The sequence below is a fragment of the Xiphophorus maculatus genome, chromosome 5, assembly GCF_002775205.1.
Source record: "Xiphophorus maculatus strain JP 163 A chromosome 5, X_maculatus-5.0-male, whole genome shotgun sequence".
NCBI classification, from domain to species: Eukaryota; Metazoa; Chordata; class Actinopteri; order Cyprinodontiformes; family Poeciliidae; genus Xiphophorus; species Xiphophorus maculatus.
In genome coordinates this window covers 8,094,757-8,110,416 of record NC_036447.1, presented here as the reverse complement: position 1 = coordinate 8,110,416, position 15,660 = coordinate 8,094,757, and the positions used below count along the sequence as shown (strand labels likewise).

At 36.0% G+C, this 15,660-nt stretch overlaps 2 protein-coding genes and 1 non-coding gene across 3 annotated transcripts in view; 1 reads left to right on the top strand and 2 right to left on the bottom strand.

The window, feature by feature from the left end:
- Positions 1–8,575, bottom strand: part of sphk1 (sphingosine kinase 1) — a 41,932-nt gene extending 33,357 nt beyond the window's left edge. The window contains exon 1 of the mRNA XM_023333090.1: positions 8,032–8,575. Coding sequence (XP_023188858.1) covers positions 8,032–8,458 — 427 coding nt within the window. The 5' untranslated portion in view covers positions 8,459–8,575. The remainder of the gene's footprint in view (positions 1–8,031) is intronic.
- Positions 8,576–11,089: 2,514 nt separating this feature from the next.
- Positions 11,090–11,280, bottom strand: LOC111608753. Its single transcript, XR_002752841.1, has one exon. It is a non-coding gene; the product is annotated as a U2 spliceosomal RNA (small nuclear RNA).
- A 1,439-nt stretch (positions 11,281–12,719) lies between these two features.
- LOC111608682 (histone H2B 1/2-like) lies at positions 12,720–13,420 on the top strand. Its single transcript, XM_023334377.1, has one exon. It carries the CDS (start codon positions 12,727–12,729, stop codon positions 13,099–13,101), a length of 375 nt encoding a protein of 124 aa, XP_023190145.1. The 5' UTR covers positions 12,720–12,726; the 3' UTR covers positions 13,102–13,420.
- The last annotated feature ends 2,240 nt before the right edge of the window (positions 13,421–15,660 follow it).

Sequence of the window (15,660 nt, the reverse complement as noted above, 5' to 3'; positions counted from 1 at the left end):
CACTCCAGATGGGACAGAATCCAGTTTCCACATTTAAGGGATTAGTGGATTATCATGTATTACCAAACACTCTTACCCTTATCAGTCTTTATACTCGTTTATATCTAAATAATTACTGAAGCAAAACAAAGTCATTTTGCTATAAATATACTCAAGCATATATGGTATCACTGAGAAATACAAGCAGTCACTGCAAGCATGAATATTTCAATCATTTTAGAATATAATAAAATAGAATAGGATATAAAAAGCCTGCATTGTGTACTCTGTTTACATCAGGAAGGGAAAGCTCCTCAAGCAGATTTTTGCTGAGTTGGAACCACAAAGGGTGTGGAAGGAGGAGGACGCAGTGGTTTGGCATCTGTAGATCTATATTAAGGAATAAAGAGAACTTACGGGACGCGAGTTTAAAAATGAAATGCATTGTGAATCTAGCTGTTGTTTCTGTAAGAGCCAAAGTTTACTTATGAACAAAGATGTGTGCTTTGAGAGACAAAGGAAAGATTGGAAAATAGATTGGACATAAAAGCTGCGTGTAACACGGTGGATTTATGTTCATAGTGTGTACTTTAAGTGTTGAACCGCAGAAAGATGAAAAACAGAAGACATGAACTTATGAACATGCTAATTTAATATTATGTTGTTATTTTAAATCATACAAAGAGGTTGTTAAAATGGTAAATTAACATTTTTAATCTTTAGAGTTGTTTAAATAAATTTTTTCACATCTTTTTAGTTTTCTTAGGACATTTTCTGCATTTTTTGCAATTTCCAGAATAGCTTCTTGCCGTTTTTCATTTTTCTGAAGGAAAACATAAATGCTAAAAGGATTAATTTTAGTCTAAACATATTCAGAAAACCTTTTTAGTACTCCATTTCCAGGGGAATTTCGTGATCAGATCTATAAATTATCCAAACAAACAAATGTTGTTTCTAACCACAACAAACCAATTAAGTGAAAACAAACACTCAATTTAGGTGTTACTAATATCTAGTTATAAAGGAAAAACTAAATAAATATTAAATACAAAATATTTGTAAAAAAATAGCAGGTATAAGTTGTCATATCTGGTGATTGACCGAGTGGTTAGCTAATTTGCTTTCTGGATCAAATGAACGATGACACATTGTTCAAATCCTGTGTCAGATCTTTATTGGATTTCAAATATTTACTAGGGCTGTGTTTGTGGTAGACAGCTTAAATTTATTTATGCTACTTCTGATTTTGCCTAACTAGGATCTAATTTCCACTTGTACCACACACACTGCTCAAGACGTTTAGACATGACTAGACAGAAAAATATATGAGCTGCCACTGTTCTAAGACAAATCATAACTATCTGAAACCTTTGAGTCAAATCCTGGAGTTGCAGTTCAAGACAATGTCACCAAACTACTGTTGTATTTAGCAAACAGAAATAATCTTGGTAATTCTAACAGACCTAAAACAAGAGAAATTTGGTCTAATTTAATTGTAAAAAGTGTCTTACTTGCTGTATGTAAATCTCTGGTTTCCGGTTTATGTTCATTGATGATTCACTAACACTTGCTAGGAAATATTATGCCAACTAACAGGATGGATGATGAGCAAAAGGTTATCCAGAACAAAACTGAGATGTCTGCGCTTTATTGTGTAACACTGAGTTTCACTTCACTACTAATGACGTGAATCATCTGAGGTCTACTGTATATGCCGATGATCTCTGGACTCATTTGAACTTCCTCACTGTTTTATAATTAGTGATGGGACTTGATTAATTGCTGTATTTGTAAATAATTAACTGCAACTGATCACATTGCAACAGGAAACAATACAATGACAAAATAAGCAACACTTCCAATTCAAAAGGCTTGTCTGCTTCTTAATTATTGAATAAATATACATGTTAGCTCAAATACAAAAATACTTATTGTTTTAGTCTGTTTTTAAGGTTATTTATTCACCAGATTAGTGCAAAGTGCTATCATACCCATTCAGCTTTCAAATGTTTCAGGAACTGCTGATAATTCAAGGAAACATCAGCTGCTGTTGGTGCAGCCTGGCTGCACACACACGCTTTTAATACCATATAGAAAACACAGATAGAGCCACTGGAACCAGCTGGTTTTTCCCTTCAATAACACAAACAAACAACCGGGCCAGAGCCCAGCAGGACTGAGCTGTGCGTTTTTTTCCTGAGAATCAGAGTGTGATTATTGGTAATTGGACGGTTCTTGAAATGGGTGTGTTTAAAAACATGATGTCAGGATGAGCAATTTATTTTTGGTGTGGACCAGATAACTCCCACTTATCACCACCAAACACACACACACACCCCCGAAGTTCATGCGCAATCATCTTTAAAAACTTAAGAGCTCGCTGCCATGATCTGAAGAAAGCATTAACTCTTCAAGTTGGAAATTTCTCTCCATTTTCTGTCTATCTCTGCCTTTTCTAAGGCAAGCTTTACTGCCATTTCTTTTAGATTTTCATAGTGGGCATTTCCACTGTTTTATATGCAACCTTCAATGATAAACTGCAAAAAATAACTAATGGGAAGAGTATATCTTTTTGTTTCTTTTTGTTGACTTGACAATTGTGTGTGTGTGTACTTTAATGTAAAGCACTTTAAACTGCTTTGGTGCTGAAATGTGCTTTACAAATAAACTTGATTGACTGACGTTCCATTTTGTTCATCCAACAACATACACACCTTCAACAATCTGCTGATTTTATATTTCAGCCAATAATCTGGTTTATTTGCATTCGGTGGAAGGATATTATTAGACCAGTCAGATATTACTAGACTTTAAACTTGATGTATTTGAGAAAATTAAAAGCCTAAAAAATAGAAAACATTAAAATGTATAAGAAAGTTTTGTTACCTGCAAAACTATATCGCATACGCCTCTGTTTTTTTTTCACTGTTTGAAAATTAATCTATAAAGCGAATCAGAATGTACAGTAAGTGTTCATATTCCCAATCCGAAATTAGTAATATATTTTCTAAACGATGTCAAAAAGACGTTATTATAAAACTGCTTTCATATAATTTCCATCTCAGCCAGAGGTAAAGTATTAATAGAGCTGTCTGTCCTCCAGAGGCCTGTGTTTGGCTGGGAAAAGCAGCAACACCAGTCCTCCAGAGGACGTCCTGCACCACTTATCCTGCATAACCTCATAATTCCCGTGGTTTCCATTCCAAACAACCACATTATTTTATAATGTTGTTGTGTTTCAGTTAAAAGAATACTTCAATTAACAGATACACGTAAATGGGGAAAACAGTAGTAATAGTGCCAAGTTTGTTTGTTGGGAATCGTTGGGAGAAATCTGCACATAAAAATAAGAAAATTCTATCAAGAAGGATGAAGGGAAAACAAAATATTCAGAGTCCTGACATGGAGCTAAACATTAGGACATTTAGCCAAACAACTTACTTTTATTTTTCAGAACTTCAAGCATCTTAAAATAAGACATAACAAGAAAAAGTCAAAAGTTATACTGAAATATTTTACAGTGATTGCATATTCTTTAAAACACAGTTTGTAATCCATAAAGCATTTTTGTGAAGAAAAAAAACCCTGGATTCTTAGTTTTCCCTAAAATATTGTTAAAATCTTCTGTTGATTCAAACACATGAACCCAATATTGTATATAAATGGTATTTCAGTATCAAAAATGTTATAACCTTTTTTCTGTGTTATTATTGGGAAGAATCTTGATTTCTTTTAATTTTCTCTTAAGTTCAACACTACAACCATCATTAACATCTGAAACACGTTTTCTCATTCATGTCTTACAATACGTCTGGGGGAAAAAATACAATTCTACTCAAAAGAAAGCCATAAATTGATATCAGCCAATAAAGATTGGTGCTTCTTTACCTTTAGAGGTTCTCCATTAAGTTGCTTTGCGACTGACCAGTCATGACCATTTTAACCTGGAATCAACTGATTCTTACTGCTACACTAAAATACACAGAAGGCAAAAGCCCTTATGGGGCTATTTTGATCAATACTTCTCCACGCCTTCTGCTACTCCCTGAGTTATGCTAATGACATCCCAGAGGCATTTCATCTTTTTATGGGCAACCTTCAGATCAATGCTCTTAAAAAATGCAGCGCAGTTAAGCTTTCGCTCAGAAACAAGAATGCAGGAATGAAATCAGGTGGAATAAGACATCAGCTTCCTGACACGTAACATGACCTGGTAATGCATGCGTTACATCACGTCTACGGCTGTGTTACTTCTTTAACACAGAGCAGACAAACCACAGAGGCAACCACCAGCTGCTAATTACATGCTGCACTATTCTCCACTTCCTCTATACGAAGGAGGACATCATTCACTGATTAAAGCAGGGTCAGACAAAGAGCAATAAACATCATCATCATCATAACAGTTTATTTTGGAAAAAAATTGGAATAAATGTAATTTAATCCTTCTGTAAAGCGCAAAAAGAAGAAAAAAAGGGAGAGCAGGTGGCTTTCCGGGTCAGGGCTTTAACATCTGTTTTATGAGGGATCAATATAATGCAAATTACTACTGATACTCAAACCGATAGATTAGCAACAGTTGATGCAGATTTGCTCGTTGTGAGCAGGTGAAACACACCAGATACCTTTCTGTTTTTCTCCTTCATATCCAAGCAGAGCAAACAGCTCAGGAGAGATCAAAAGACACAGTTGGTTAGTCGTGGATAACAAGCTTTTGGAAAACACGCTTCTCTCTTTCAGGTAGTTTTTAATCTTAGATGTGGGGTTTGAATTACAGCTCCAGCATGCAGTTACCTGTCTGAGGAAAACAGAGATGCTCTCTGAATAATTCTGGGAGGACGGCAGAAGTGACTGACAAAAAGGCCAGACCTTATTTAGACTAATGGTTCGTATGCAGACATCCTAGATTAGCATGATTAACGGTGGCTCCCAAGGCCACTGGTGGAACAACTTGATTGAAAAGGTCCTCTTTCGATTAAAACATTCCTCAGATACCAAAGGCTCCTACGGCATAAATGAGGTTGGATATTAACAACAGCAACCTTGGAAAAGACACTTAACACAATGTCATGTAGCCTTGTGGAGAAAAATACATGTAGTCCATGTTTCTGCTCAGCACTTTTGCTTTTTTTGTGTAGTTTTATCCCAGCAATCACAACTAATACCATGAATCGGTATAAGTGTAAATGAATAACAGTATAAAAACATAACATTATTTGTTTGCTTACTGAATTATCGATTCATCCACCAAACGAAAATTAGCTAATTTTTACCTCATATTCAACACCACCCAGTCTTTAGACTTGATATACCAGATATATCAAGTATATGATATACCATATTTTCCGTACTTTTTAAAATTTTGCCTGGTCATGTGACTTAAATATGGGTTTTTTTCTGCTCATTATGCATTTTTTTAACCGATGTGTTAAATGTTAATTCATACTCATTGACATGAACTGTGGAGTTATTTAAAAAAATAACCTGGTAAGTTTTTCTCCTCATTCTATGCATTTTTACACTCTGGCATAGGGGTGGGCATTTATCGCATTGTTAATCATTTATCGTGATCAATTTTGATTTATTGTTGTCAGTAAATTCCAAGTGATGGTGTTTTAAAGAAAACCAACTTTTTACTATTTTCTCTAGAGTTTGTTCAATGAGAGTATCAATAAATATAAATAAATTAAATATTAAATCGAGCTATTGTGTGCAATTTAGTGATACAAATCACACTTCTTCATGTGATTGGTGTTATAAATGAGCATGTTTCTCAAGAGCAGCAGTATATGTGTTTGTGGGGGCTATGATGAAGTCACAGGCATACAGTTGCCTAAAAAAGAAAGCATAAATTATTCTTATTGTTATTACAATAGTACCACAAAATATTGTAATAAAACTTTAAGTCCATATTGCCCACCCCTAATTCAACTCACAGATATTGTGCTTCTTTGAAATCATTACAAGTTCAATATCTGAGAAAAAAATAAATTTTTTAGGCTTCAACAAAATAAATAATTCAAAAGTAGCAACAAATGCAAAAGAAACCTCCTTCCACTTGAATTAAAGCAGCGATGGGAAAAGCACGCCAGGAGTAGCTAATGGAGACATTTGTCTTACGTTCTGTGTCCCATGGCGGGTAACTGGTACAGTCAAATCACAATATGTTTCAAAGTAAACAATGACAGACAGCAAAGAACAGCAGCATGTTTAGTTTCTCTAAAAACGAAAACCTGTTCATGGGAGAAAAGCTAAGTGAGTCAGAGAGTGCTGTCTGTGTGCTGGAGTAGGACAGAGTGGAGGAAACATAATAGGATCACTTTTCTGCAGGAAGTTCAGCCCATAGGGAACAAACAATAGACCTGTCACACCTGATTCTGTTACCTGAACATGATACATGTTTCTGAGATGCCTTGTATGATAAACTGCTTTGTACAATGTTGGTTTTGGTTTACTAACTATAGTCAACCAGTGTAAGGTATAAGCAAATCTTAAAACTGTTTAGGTCCCCAATAGATATTAACAGAGTGATGATTTGAACCTAATTTTATTATTTCTGCTGCTTGTCTTTGAGCTTGAATCACATGTTGTTACCGTATGCCAGGAGATCAACCACTTGTGAAGAAAACATTACACTTGGTCCTGGCTCAGGGACTCACACGACGGAAGTAGGAAAACAATCATGTTTGTCTTTTACAGATAAAGAGGATGAGTACTTCAGTTTATTTATACAGAGTAAAGAGATGATAAGGCAAAAATGCTCATTGAGCACAATTACACTGCTTTTCACGACTTCTCACTGAGCAAATAGCTCATTGCACAAAGTATGATAAGAAACTTAACATATAATGAGTTATCTCACTGGAGGTGATTGTTCATTTGTGACTCTGTAATTGATTCAGGCAGGGCTGTCTCTACAAAGTTTGTGAGATGAGGGCAACTAGTAATTTTGAAGAAGCACACCAAAAACTGAAACACAGAAAATAATTTCAGGAGTTTTACTCAATTGTTACAGTGGACGTTTAGGTCAACACATGAAAATTATTTTTCATCTTCAAGAAATCTGAACGTTTACGCATTCCATACCTCCAAAATTCAGGTGATTTAATCGATTACAACAGTTTATATCCCCACAAATTCAAGCGGCACGATGAACGGAACAACATAAAAATTTATTAATATATGAAAAATAAAAACAGAGTACAAAGTACTCCTCACAGTATGTCACACATCTGTTTCTCGAATCTTTACTATGAGCTTTTCAGACATTTATATAATACACAAAGGTTTATATGTCAGATATTTATAGAGAGCAGCTTTTAAATATATAACTTATAAAAACCACAGACTGGTCCCAGGCCTGTGCAAATTAAGTGGCTGCTTAGGACCCCAACACCAAAAGGGGGCATCATTTGATTTTATTTTGCAATGACAGATTGCATGTTGTGCACATTTTACATGTCTTCCAAATTTTAAAAAGAAAACATATTAAACTTTCTACCTTGTTTTCTGTAAAATCAATGTCTGCCTGCAGATGGTACTTTCAAATAGCTAAATTAATATACCACACCTAAATACCACTCTGCATTTCAACATGCAAATTAATTAGAGCATTTTTGCTTATTTGCTACTCTCGAAAGGTTAAAATCAATAGCCATAATATCACCAAATGACACTAGCAATTGTAGTTCAATTCAAATTAAAAAATATTTTATTGATCCCAAAGGGAAATTAAATGTTATCTTACACACATATTGTAGTCTAGGAATGATAAAGTATCTGGTTTTGACATGTTGGTATGGGGGGTCACGAATTAAAATCTGCTTAGGGCCCCAAAAAGGTTTGGGCCGCCCCGATCTTGCATGTTTAGCTTATTATTGGTGTAGATAGAAAAGGGAGAAGAAACGAAAATTTTCTTTAAAAAAAAAAAAAAGAAAAACGAAAAAGAAACGTGGCCCTTAAATGCTATCAATGTGATGATTTTAGTCTTCAAGAAAGTTTAACCTAAAGGCAGTTGTTTAAGTTCCCGACTCGTCTCTAACGGTTACTCACCGTCTCTAAGGCGCTGTTGCCGGGCAGAGCGTTCTCGAACGGCGCGAGCCCACTTCTCTGCCTCCTCCAGGTTCGCGTGCGGGTCCTGGAGCGCCGCTAGCCGAAAGCACTGCTCCACGCGCTGCCGCGACGGAGCAGAAGTCATCCAGCGGCGCTTCTTCGGTGGGTAAAAGTAGGCTGCAAAGTACGCCGACGGGTCCGCCTTGTCATCGTCCCGGTAAGCCCGGCAGCCGACGCAGTCCCTCAGACTCAGCACCACTTTGTTCCGGCCGACAGGTGCCGACGCGAGCCTCTGGACGACGAGGTCCTTCTCGGTCAGGTTTACAGCCCACCTGCCTCTTCGGTTACTGGTCTGGGTAAATTCTCCGTACAACGTGACTGGAGTGGCAGAGGGTAGAAAGTCGGGTTCGGCTCTCCTCTGATCCATCCTGAGCGGATGTCAGAGAGTGAGACGTGGACGGGATCCGGACCGTGACACAGCTCCGGCTGCGCTGTCACATTACTGAAAATGATGCGGGCAGAGCGGAGACTGCGACTGACAGCCTCCCACTACCCGGACCTTTGTCAAGAAACACGGAATAAAACCCTTCAGATCCGGTTGGATTTCAAAATAAGAGCCCCTTTTTAAACGTACCTCCGAGAACCCAGAAATTCAAGGTTGATATAAAACATTGTGCCCGAGTTGGGTAGTAATTTGTTATAATTACATTTGTAGTTTTTTTTATTATTTAGAAAATAGTGTACTTTAAGGAGATTTGTTTTTACCACACTGTACGCTTTACTTTTACTTCAGTAATTTTATTATGAAGTATCGCGACTGTGCCCACTGGGAGTAGCTTCACTGGCTGAAGATACGCTTGTTTTCACAAAGAATTCACCAGGCAACACCTGCAGTGTATGTTAAACTTTCATAAGTTTTATACTTGAAAAAATGTATTTGGAAATTTTGTAATTACGTTAATCATATAAATTATTTTCATTCTTGCCTTTAAAATTCCAAAAATATCCACATATCCTGGTGCTGTTGATGATGCAAAGTTAAAATATTAAACAACCGATGTTTTCAGCAGTTACTCAGCTTTTTTTAACCAAATATTTGGTACTTTTACTTGAGTACTTTCTTGGATGCTACTTTTTACATTTACTTCAGTAAAAATATGTTGACATGCTGCTCTTCCTTGCAATTTTTGGTACCTCTGCAATTGCTGGTTAGTAAAATGTATTAAATCTATTAAATTACATTTGTGACTACAACGTGTTTTCAATAAATATTTCACACAGTAGCAGCAAAATATATTTTACCCATTCCTATTATTTTAACTGCAACTCACAACTCTGTTGCAGGTATTTAATTTTGGTTTTTACTTCTTTTCTCTTCATTTGTTCTAAGCGTACATAATCAGCTGCTTACGCCTTGGGCCGGCTCTGGATTAACACCTGGATATAAAATGATAATATGAGCTACGTAGGCTAAAATTTCCTAAAATTACCGTCAAGAGAAGTTCAGGAGCTGATGAGAAATGAATACATTGATACTTAATGTTGTCATTTAATTGCTAACTAATGATTTTAAATATAAATATAGTTACAAATGCAGGTTTTAGCAGATTTTCAATACATTATTTTATTGATTTTCCACAACCGAATGGTACTAAAATTGCCACTATAATAATATATTTTAGATATATTTTTTCTTATCATCAGGTTAGAAACTCTTTGCTTTGTTAAGCATAATTTTTCACAAAATTTTCCATAGAAGAAAAAGTAATCATACTTACTTATTTGTCTATTTTTGGATGGCATTCTGTAAAGTAAGGAAAAGATTTCTCTCTCTTTTTTTTATTTGTCAATAGTTTAAATGTATTTCTATTTCAGCTGTCATCAGCAGACACAGATTAATTTTTGGATCAAATAATTTATCAGAAATGTTATAAATATATCAATCATTCATATCAGTAGAAAGAAAACCTAAAATTTTACTTTATTTAGCTGCAGATCTTCATTGTGGTTTCAGATAAGGAAGAAGAAAGGTGGTGCTTCCCCCTAGTGGCAAGTTTGAGAAAAACATAACCGAGTGGAAAAGAAGAACCAGGATTTCTGCTGTGATGCAGCACTTTACTTAAGGACAAAAGGCAGTATGTCCCATCTTGCGAAAATTTATAAAAGATTAAAAAAAACCCAGCTTTGTTGTAATCTTGGTTGCTGACCTAATCTAGGTCGAGTCAAACCAAAGTATGCTTCTATAAAACAGTAATGGATAATTGTTTTGTGATGAGGGAGAAAATTTTGATGCAGAAAGCAGTCAAACCCCACATTTTTAAATTTATGAATACAAAAATATTACTGTGAATTTTGAACTGAAATTAAATCTTTATTTACAAGTCAAATATTAGATTGAATTAAAATAAGAAGAGAACAAAAAAATCCTATCTTAATATTTTTTTTTAAAGAACGTCAATATCCAGTTCAAAAAGGAGGAAGAACACAAGGCTTATGAAATTCTACCCCATGTCTCATCCATGTCCCACAATTAAAATTTTTACTCATGTCACAATTTCAACAATAAATTTGTTGTTTGTATTTACTTAACAATAAACTGCACAGTCAATATTTTAAATGCTCAGTCTAAATAATTTGAACTGAATATTCAAATGTTCAGCTGAAAGAGGCAGGAGAATTTTTCTAAATTAATTAAAAATCAAAAATACTTTAATTATCCCAAAGGGAAATTAAATGTTGTTGTAGCTCATGAAAGAATATTTATTGCAAAGTTAGATTGAAATCAAGTCTAATTTAAAATTTAAAAGGGTGTGTCTGTAGGTTGTGTGTTGTTTCTCTACCATTGGCACATTGAGCAGCATGTACTGTCAGCGCTAAAACCTTCCTAATGACTCTGGCTTTGACTGAGAGCGGTGCTTTTTTGCAGTTTCCAGTAGCAGTACCAGGTGGAAATCTACCTCAATCTTTTCACAGATTATACATCTTAATGTCACAACATTAAGAGAACTTTCAAAATCTCTGCTGTTTCTTAGCAATAAATTATCATTTGACATGTTTAAGAAAGTGCACCATTCCTGGAGATAGTGCAATACCAGGATGATGCGTGGAGTGGACAGAGCAAGCCCTTATTCCATCTCCATGCTTCAAAAATCAATTTAATATACAGTCTCCAAGTGGAGACATATCAGATATTAAACTGATAAGAACAGGAACTAAACACTGATCTGAGCCAAAAGGCCGAGAAGCGATGCCACATAACTGCAGAGGAAACCGAGTCATTCTGATTGGCTTCACTTTAACTTACGGTTCCAAAACTGTTTTTATACTGTTTTATAAGTCATAATACCAACATTCACTATATAAAATTACAATTACTAACATTTGTTGTTCCTAATCAAGAAATTAACGCAAGTAAATTACATCAAGCTAAAAAAAAAAACGATAGTCAAGATAATTTGTTTATTTCTAGTCACGCGGTTCACTGAAGTCCAACAGGAAGCTGAGAAGCGATAACAATTAACGATTAATGATCACATCACTCGTAAAAATGCATGTGTTCATCTGACAGAAATATATACATGTACAGTTATTTTCTTGTATATTCGAAACAACATAAAAAGTTATTAGGTTAAGAAAAGTTTTGTTTTGACGGGGCAGATTTATAGCAACTGCTACAGCAGCCTCTAGTGGACATGAGACCAAACTGCAGCTGCTTCACTCCACACTTATAACGTAACAAACATATACTATATATTTGAGTTAAATAACCGAGGCCTGCACACCACCAGTTAGCAACATTTAATGATCTTTCAGTCTGTCCACAGTACACTTAATAAATAAACCACTTAAAACGCAGAAACCACAAACTAAAGTAAGTGATAACATGAAAACAACCCAAAACTTTTTAAGTATAACTAATAAGCATCTGGAAATGCCTTGTGTAAAAAGAAAAACAATAACCGTGCAACCAACAGTAGCGATATGTTAGTGGCAAATTAAACCTCAATTTACTTAGTTTTTATAGAAAAAAAGAAAATCTTTGTCTTACTTTCTCCCGAACTGGTCCTGTTAGAAACGTAGGTAGAACCTAAACTGAGGTGATGGTACTATTCTGCAAATCTAAATGTGAAAATGTGAAATATCCCAAAAATCCTTAAAATATTTTAACTTGTTTACACTTCGTCCTGTTAATGTTTGATGTAAAACAGTATTAATGATTCTGAAACTCTTCAGTTTTTCTCATACAACTTGTGCTGTGTAACTGCAGAGTTTAACACTCATTGTAATAAGTGAAAAAGCTTTTAAAAATTCTGAATATGAGTAGAACAGTAAATATGTTCTCTAGCAACTAGAATCTAGAAGCAGCATCTCAATTTTAATGAAGTTTTTAATTTGCTTCACTATGAAATCCTGTCTGTAGCGTGTCTGAGATTAAACAGTGTTGTGCTGATTCAGTTTCATCAGTAAATATGTTGCAATAATTCAGTTTCGCCTCTTCATCCTGGTTTTAACATGTTCTGTTAATTTGCGCGCGCGGGGATTTTCAAACCAATGATCCTCCGCCTCTCATTGGAAGCCTGCTGAACGGCTCAGCCAATCACAGTCAAGGGACGCTACAGCTAAATTTACATGCACTGTGTATAATAACGGTCTCCCAGACCACAGAGCTTCACTCGATATTTAGACTGAGACAAAATGCCTGAACCCGCCAAGTCTGCGCCCAAGAAGGGCTCCAAGAAAGCCGTGACCAAGACGGCCGGCAAAGGAGGCAAGAAGAAGCGAAGGACTAGGAAGGAGAGCTACGCCATCTACGTGTACAAGGTGCTGAAGCAGGTCCACCCTGATACCGGGATCTCCTCCAAGGCCATGAGCATCATGAACTCTTTTGTCAACGACATTTTTGAGCGCATCGCCTCCGAGGCCTCTCGTCTGGCTCACTACAACAAGCGCTCCACCATCACCTCCAGGGAGATCCAGACCGCTGTGCGGCTCCTGCTGCCCGGCGAGCTGGCCAAGCACGCCGTGTCTGAGGGCACCAAGGCTGTCACCAAGTACACCAGCTCCAAGTAAACTCGCTGTGGGAGTTCACTCAACCAAAGGCTCTTTTAAGAGCCACCCACAATGTCTGAAGAGCGCTGGTCCTGACACTTTAATCTTCAAACTGTTATATTAAGAAATTCAAAGAATGATAAAATTTAGAATCTGCCAGATGAAGCAAAATCTCACCTTTTTTATTAAATTATATATATATATTAGTCTGATGCCATTTTATGGTGGTTTTTCTTGAATCCTGTGGTACTTTAGGTGTTTTTGTGACATTCTGGAATAAATTTGATAGCTTAGAAATCCTTCCTGCCACATGCCGTCTCACTGTACAATAAAGGCTAAATCATTGTTCTGCACTAATCAGTCCAATTTCGCACAACTGCACTGTGGCACACTTGCTGTACATATATTTACATATACATACTGTTTCTGCATGTTTGAATCCTTGCAAGGTCTGCTCTGAGCTGCTTTTATATTGACAGCATGTTATATTTTATTTTTATTTTATCTTGTCTACATTGCTACTCAGTGGTGGATGTTGTGTGTCTTGTCTCTATGCTGCTGTAACTGCGAAATAATTTCCCTGCTGGGATGAATAAAGTAATTCTATTTTATAGTTAGCTTAACATTGTTCTGTTTTCTCCACCTGGAGACACAGACACTTCGAAAGATTGTACCTAAGGGAATTTAGTTTGTGTCTTTGTGTGCAATTCATGTTACAACTTTTTTTTCAGAAATGATCCAGAATCCAGATTTATCTGCAGAAACCGATAGTGCTCTGATTATAAAGTTCGCTTGAACTGCGCACCTGATTCCTGTGAAAATGGTACATATTCCAACTAAAAATCTTACAGAAACTGATTAAGAATTGAGTGAATTATTCAAATTTCTACCTTGGCAGTTCAGCTGTTGGCTCCTTTCTCCTGCTGGACCAAGTGGTACAATCGAGACGGTCCCAGTGGATCCAAGGACCGGGTGCAGGTGAGCGCTCTCAGAAAACCCTGGAGGAAGCCTCTGTGCTGAACCTGTGAACATCGAAGCCGTTACTGTCGACGGCGAGATCCCAGCCATCAGAACAGGAGTAAGTCGTCCTCCAGCAGGACTTCCCAAACATTTCCATGCCATGTTCCCGCTGGCAGCATTAGCTTCTGGCTGCAACAGGCAAGGCTACAAAATATGGAAAGAAACTTTTACAATGTTTTTTTCTTTACTATTTAATAATTATTGCATCCATTTAGCACGAATGTTGCCCCATATTATCTGATTTTAGTTGTTTGGGTTTTTTGCAGCAATGTTCTCCACTGCTGGACTTTCCTTCAGTTTATGTTTTCTTGACTGAAACTTTTCTATTTCGCTCTTGCTTTGATAATCAGCCAATCAGAAAGAAGAGCCCGGCAGCTAACCTTTCAATAAGTTATTTTAGAATAAAATATAAATATTTCTGGTGGACCACGGTGGGGAAATTCAGTTGTAACAGCAGCATAAAGCTACGAGTTTAAAATGTATAAAGAAAAAAAATTTATTTTTAATGACAATAATAATGTACAGTCAAAGATTATAATAGAAAAGTTTTATGCAGTTATAATAGAACAAGCACTTCAATTCAAGAGATGTGAAACTGAGCAGTAAGATTATTTTAACTTATATTTTATAATTATGATAGAAAATCTGATTATATTTTATGATCACAAAATTAATGATCAAAACTTGAACTTTTTTATATTTCTATTTTTTTCCTCGTCTTTTCTCCAATTTCCTTGCCCTCATTATCGCCCTCTGGTGGCTCATTTTGAAAAACTGAATACTAGAGGACAATTCATATTAAAATGATCACAGAACACATTCCCTTTACTTTCCTCTCAGTCACCGGAAGCAAAGATTACGCTTGTTTTTGGCACCAATTTGAAATTTTAGGGAAATAATTTGCTGAACTTCAATGGGGACAAAGCATGGACCTGTTTACTACTTATTACAGGATTTTATTGGTTAAACTGCTTTTGCAAATAGTAAAGTAACTTGTGCTAACTCAGCATCAACTGTTCACTTTCAGCTACAGTCCCACCAAGAGGTTTGTTTGCTTCAATAGCAACCAGAACACTGGAACCTGCAGGAACTACAAAGTTCGCTTTGGATGCTGCTGCCAACAAGGTCAGTTGCGTATCATCGGCAAATAAAGCTTCTGGTCTTGACCACATTTTGCTTGAATCATGTAGTTTTCCCTACATAATTACTAAAGTAAGCTTTGGACTTTCTGTGACATGCTTTGGGATTTGTTGGTGATTCCTTAGTAAAATGTGCAGAGGTGAGAATATGTGCTTTTTTCTAGGAATTATGGAATATAATTAAGGTGATGTATAACTTCAAAACAAATGTAATGAAAATTAACTGTCTGTGCAAGTTATTTTATGTATGTTTAGTACAAGTTTTATAAGTTGCTTTGAGAAAAAAGACTTCCTTGTTCTGAAATAAAAATTTCTTAGAATAATGATTTTGCTCATGAGTGAAATTTTTTCAAACCTCCTTGAATGTTTTCTCATCTTGTCATGTTACAACTAAAAAAGTTGCTCACCAGAGTTTGATAGC

What these genes read in the sequence shown, in the direction of transcription:
- LOC111608682 (XM_023334377.1), top strand. Translation starts at nt 12,727, where the DNA reads ATGCCTGAACCCGCCAAGTCTGCGCCCAAGAAGGGCTCCAAGAAAGCC.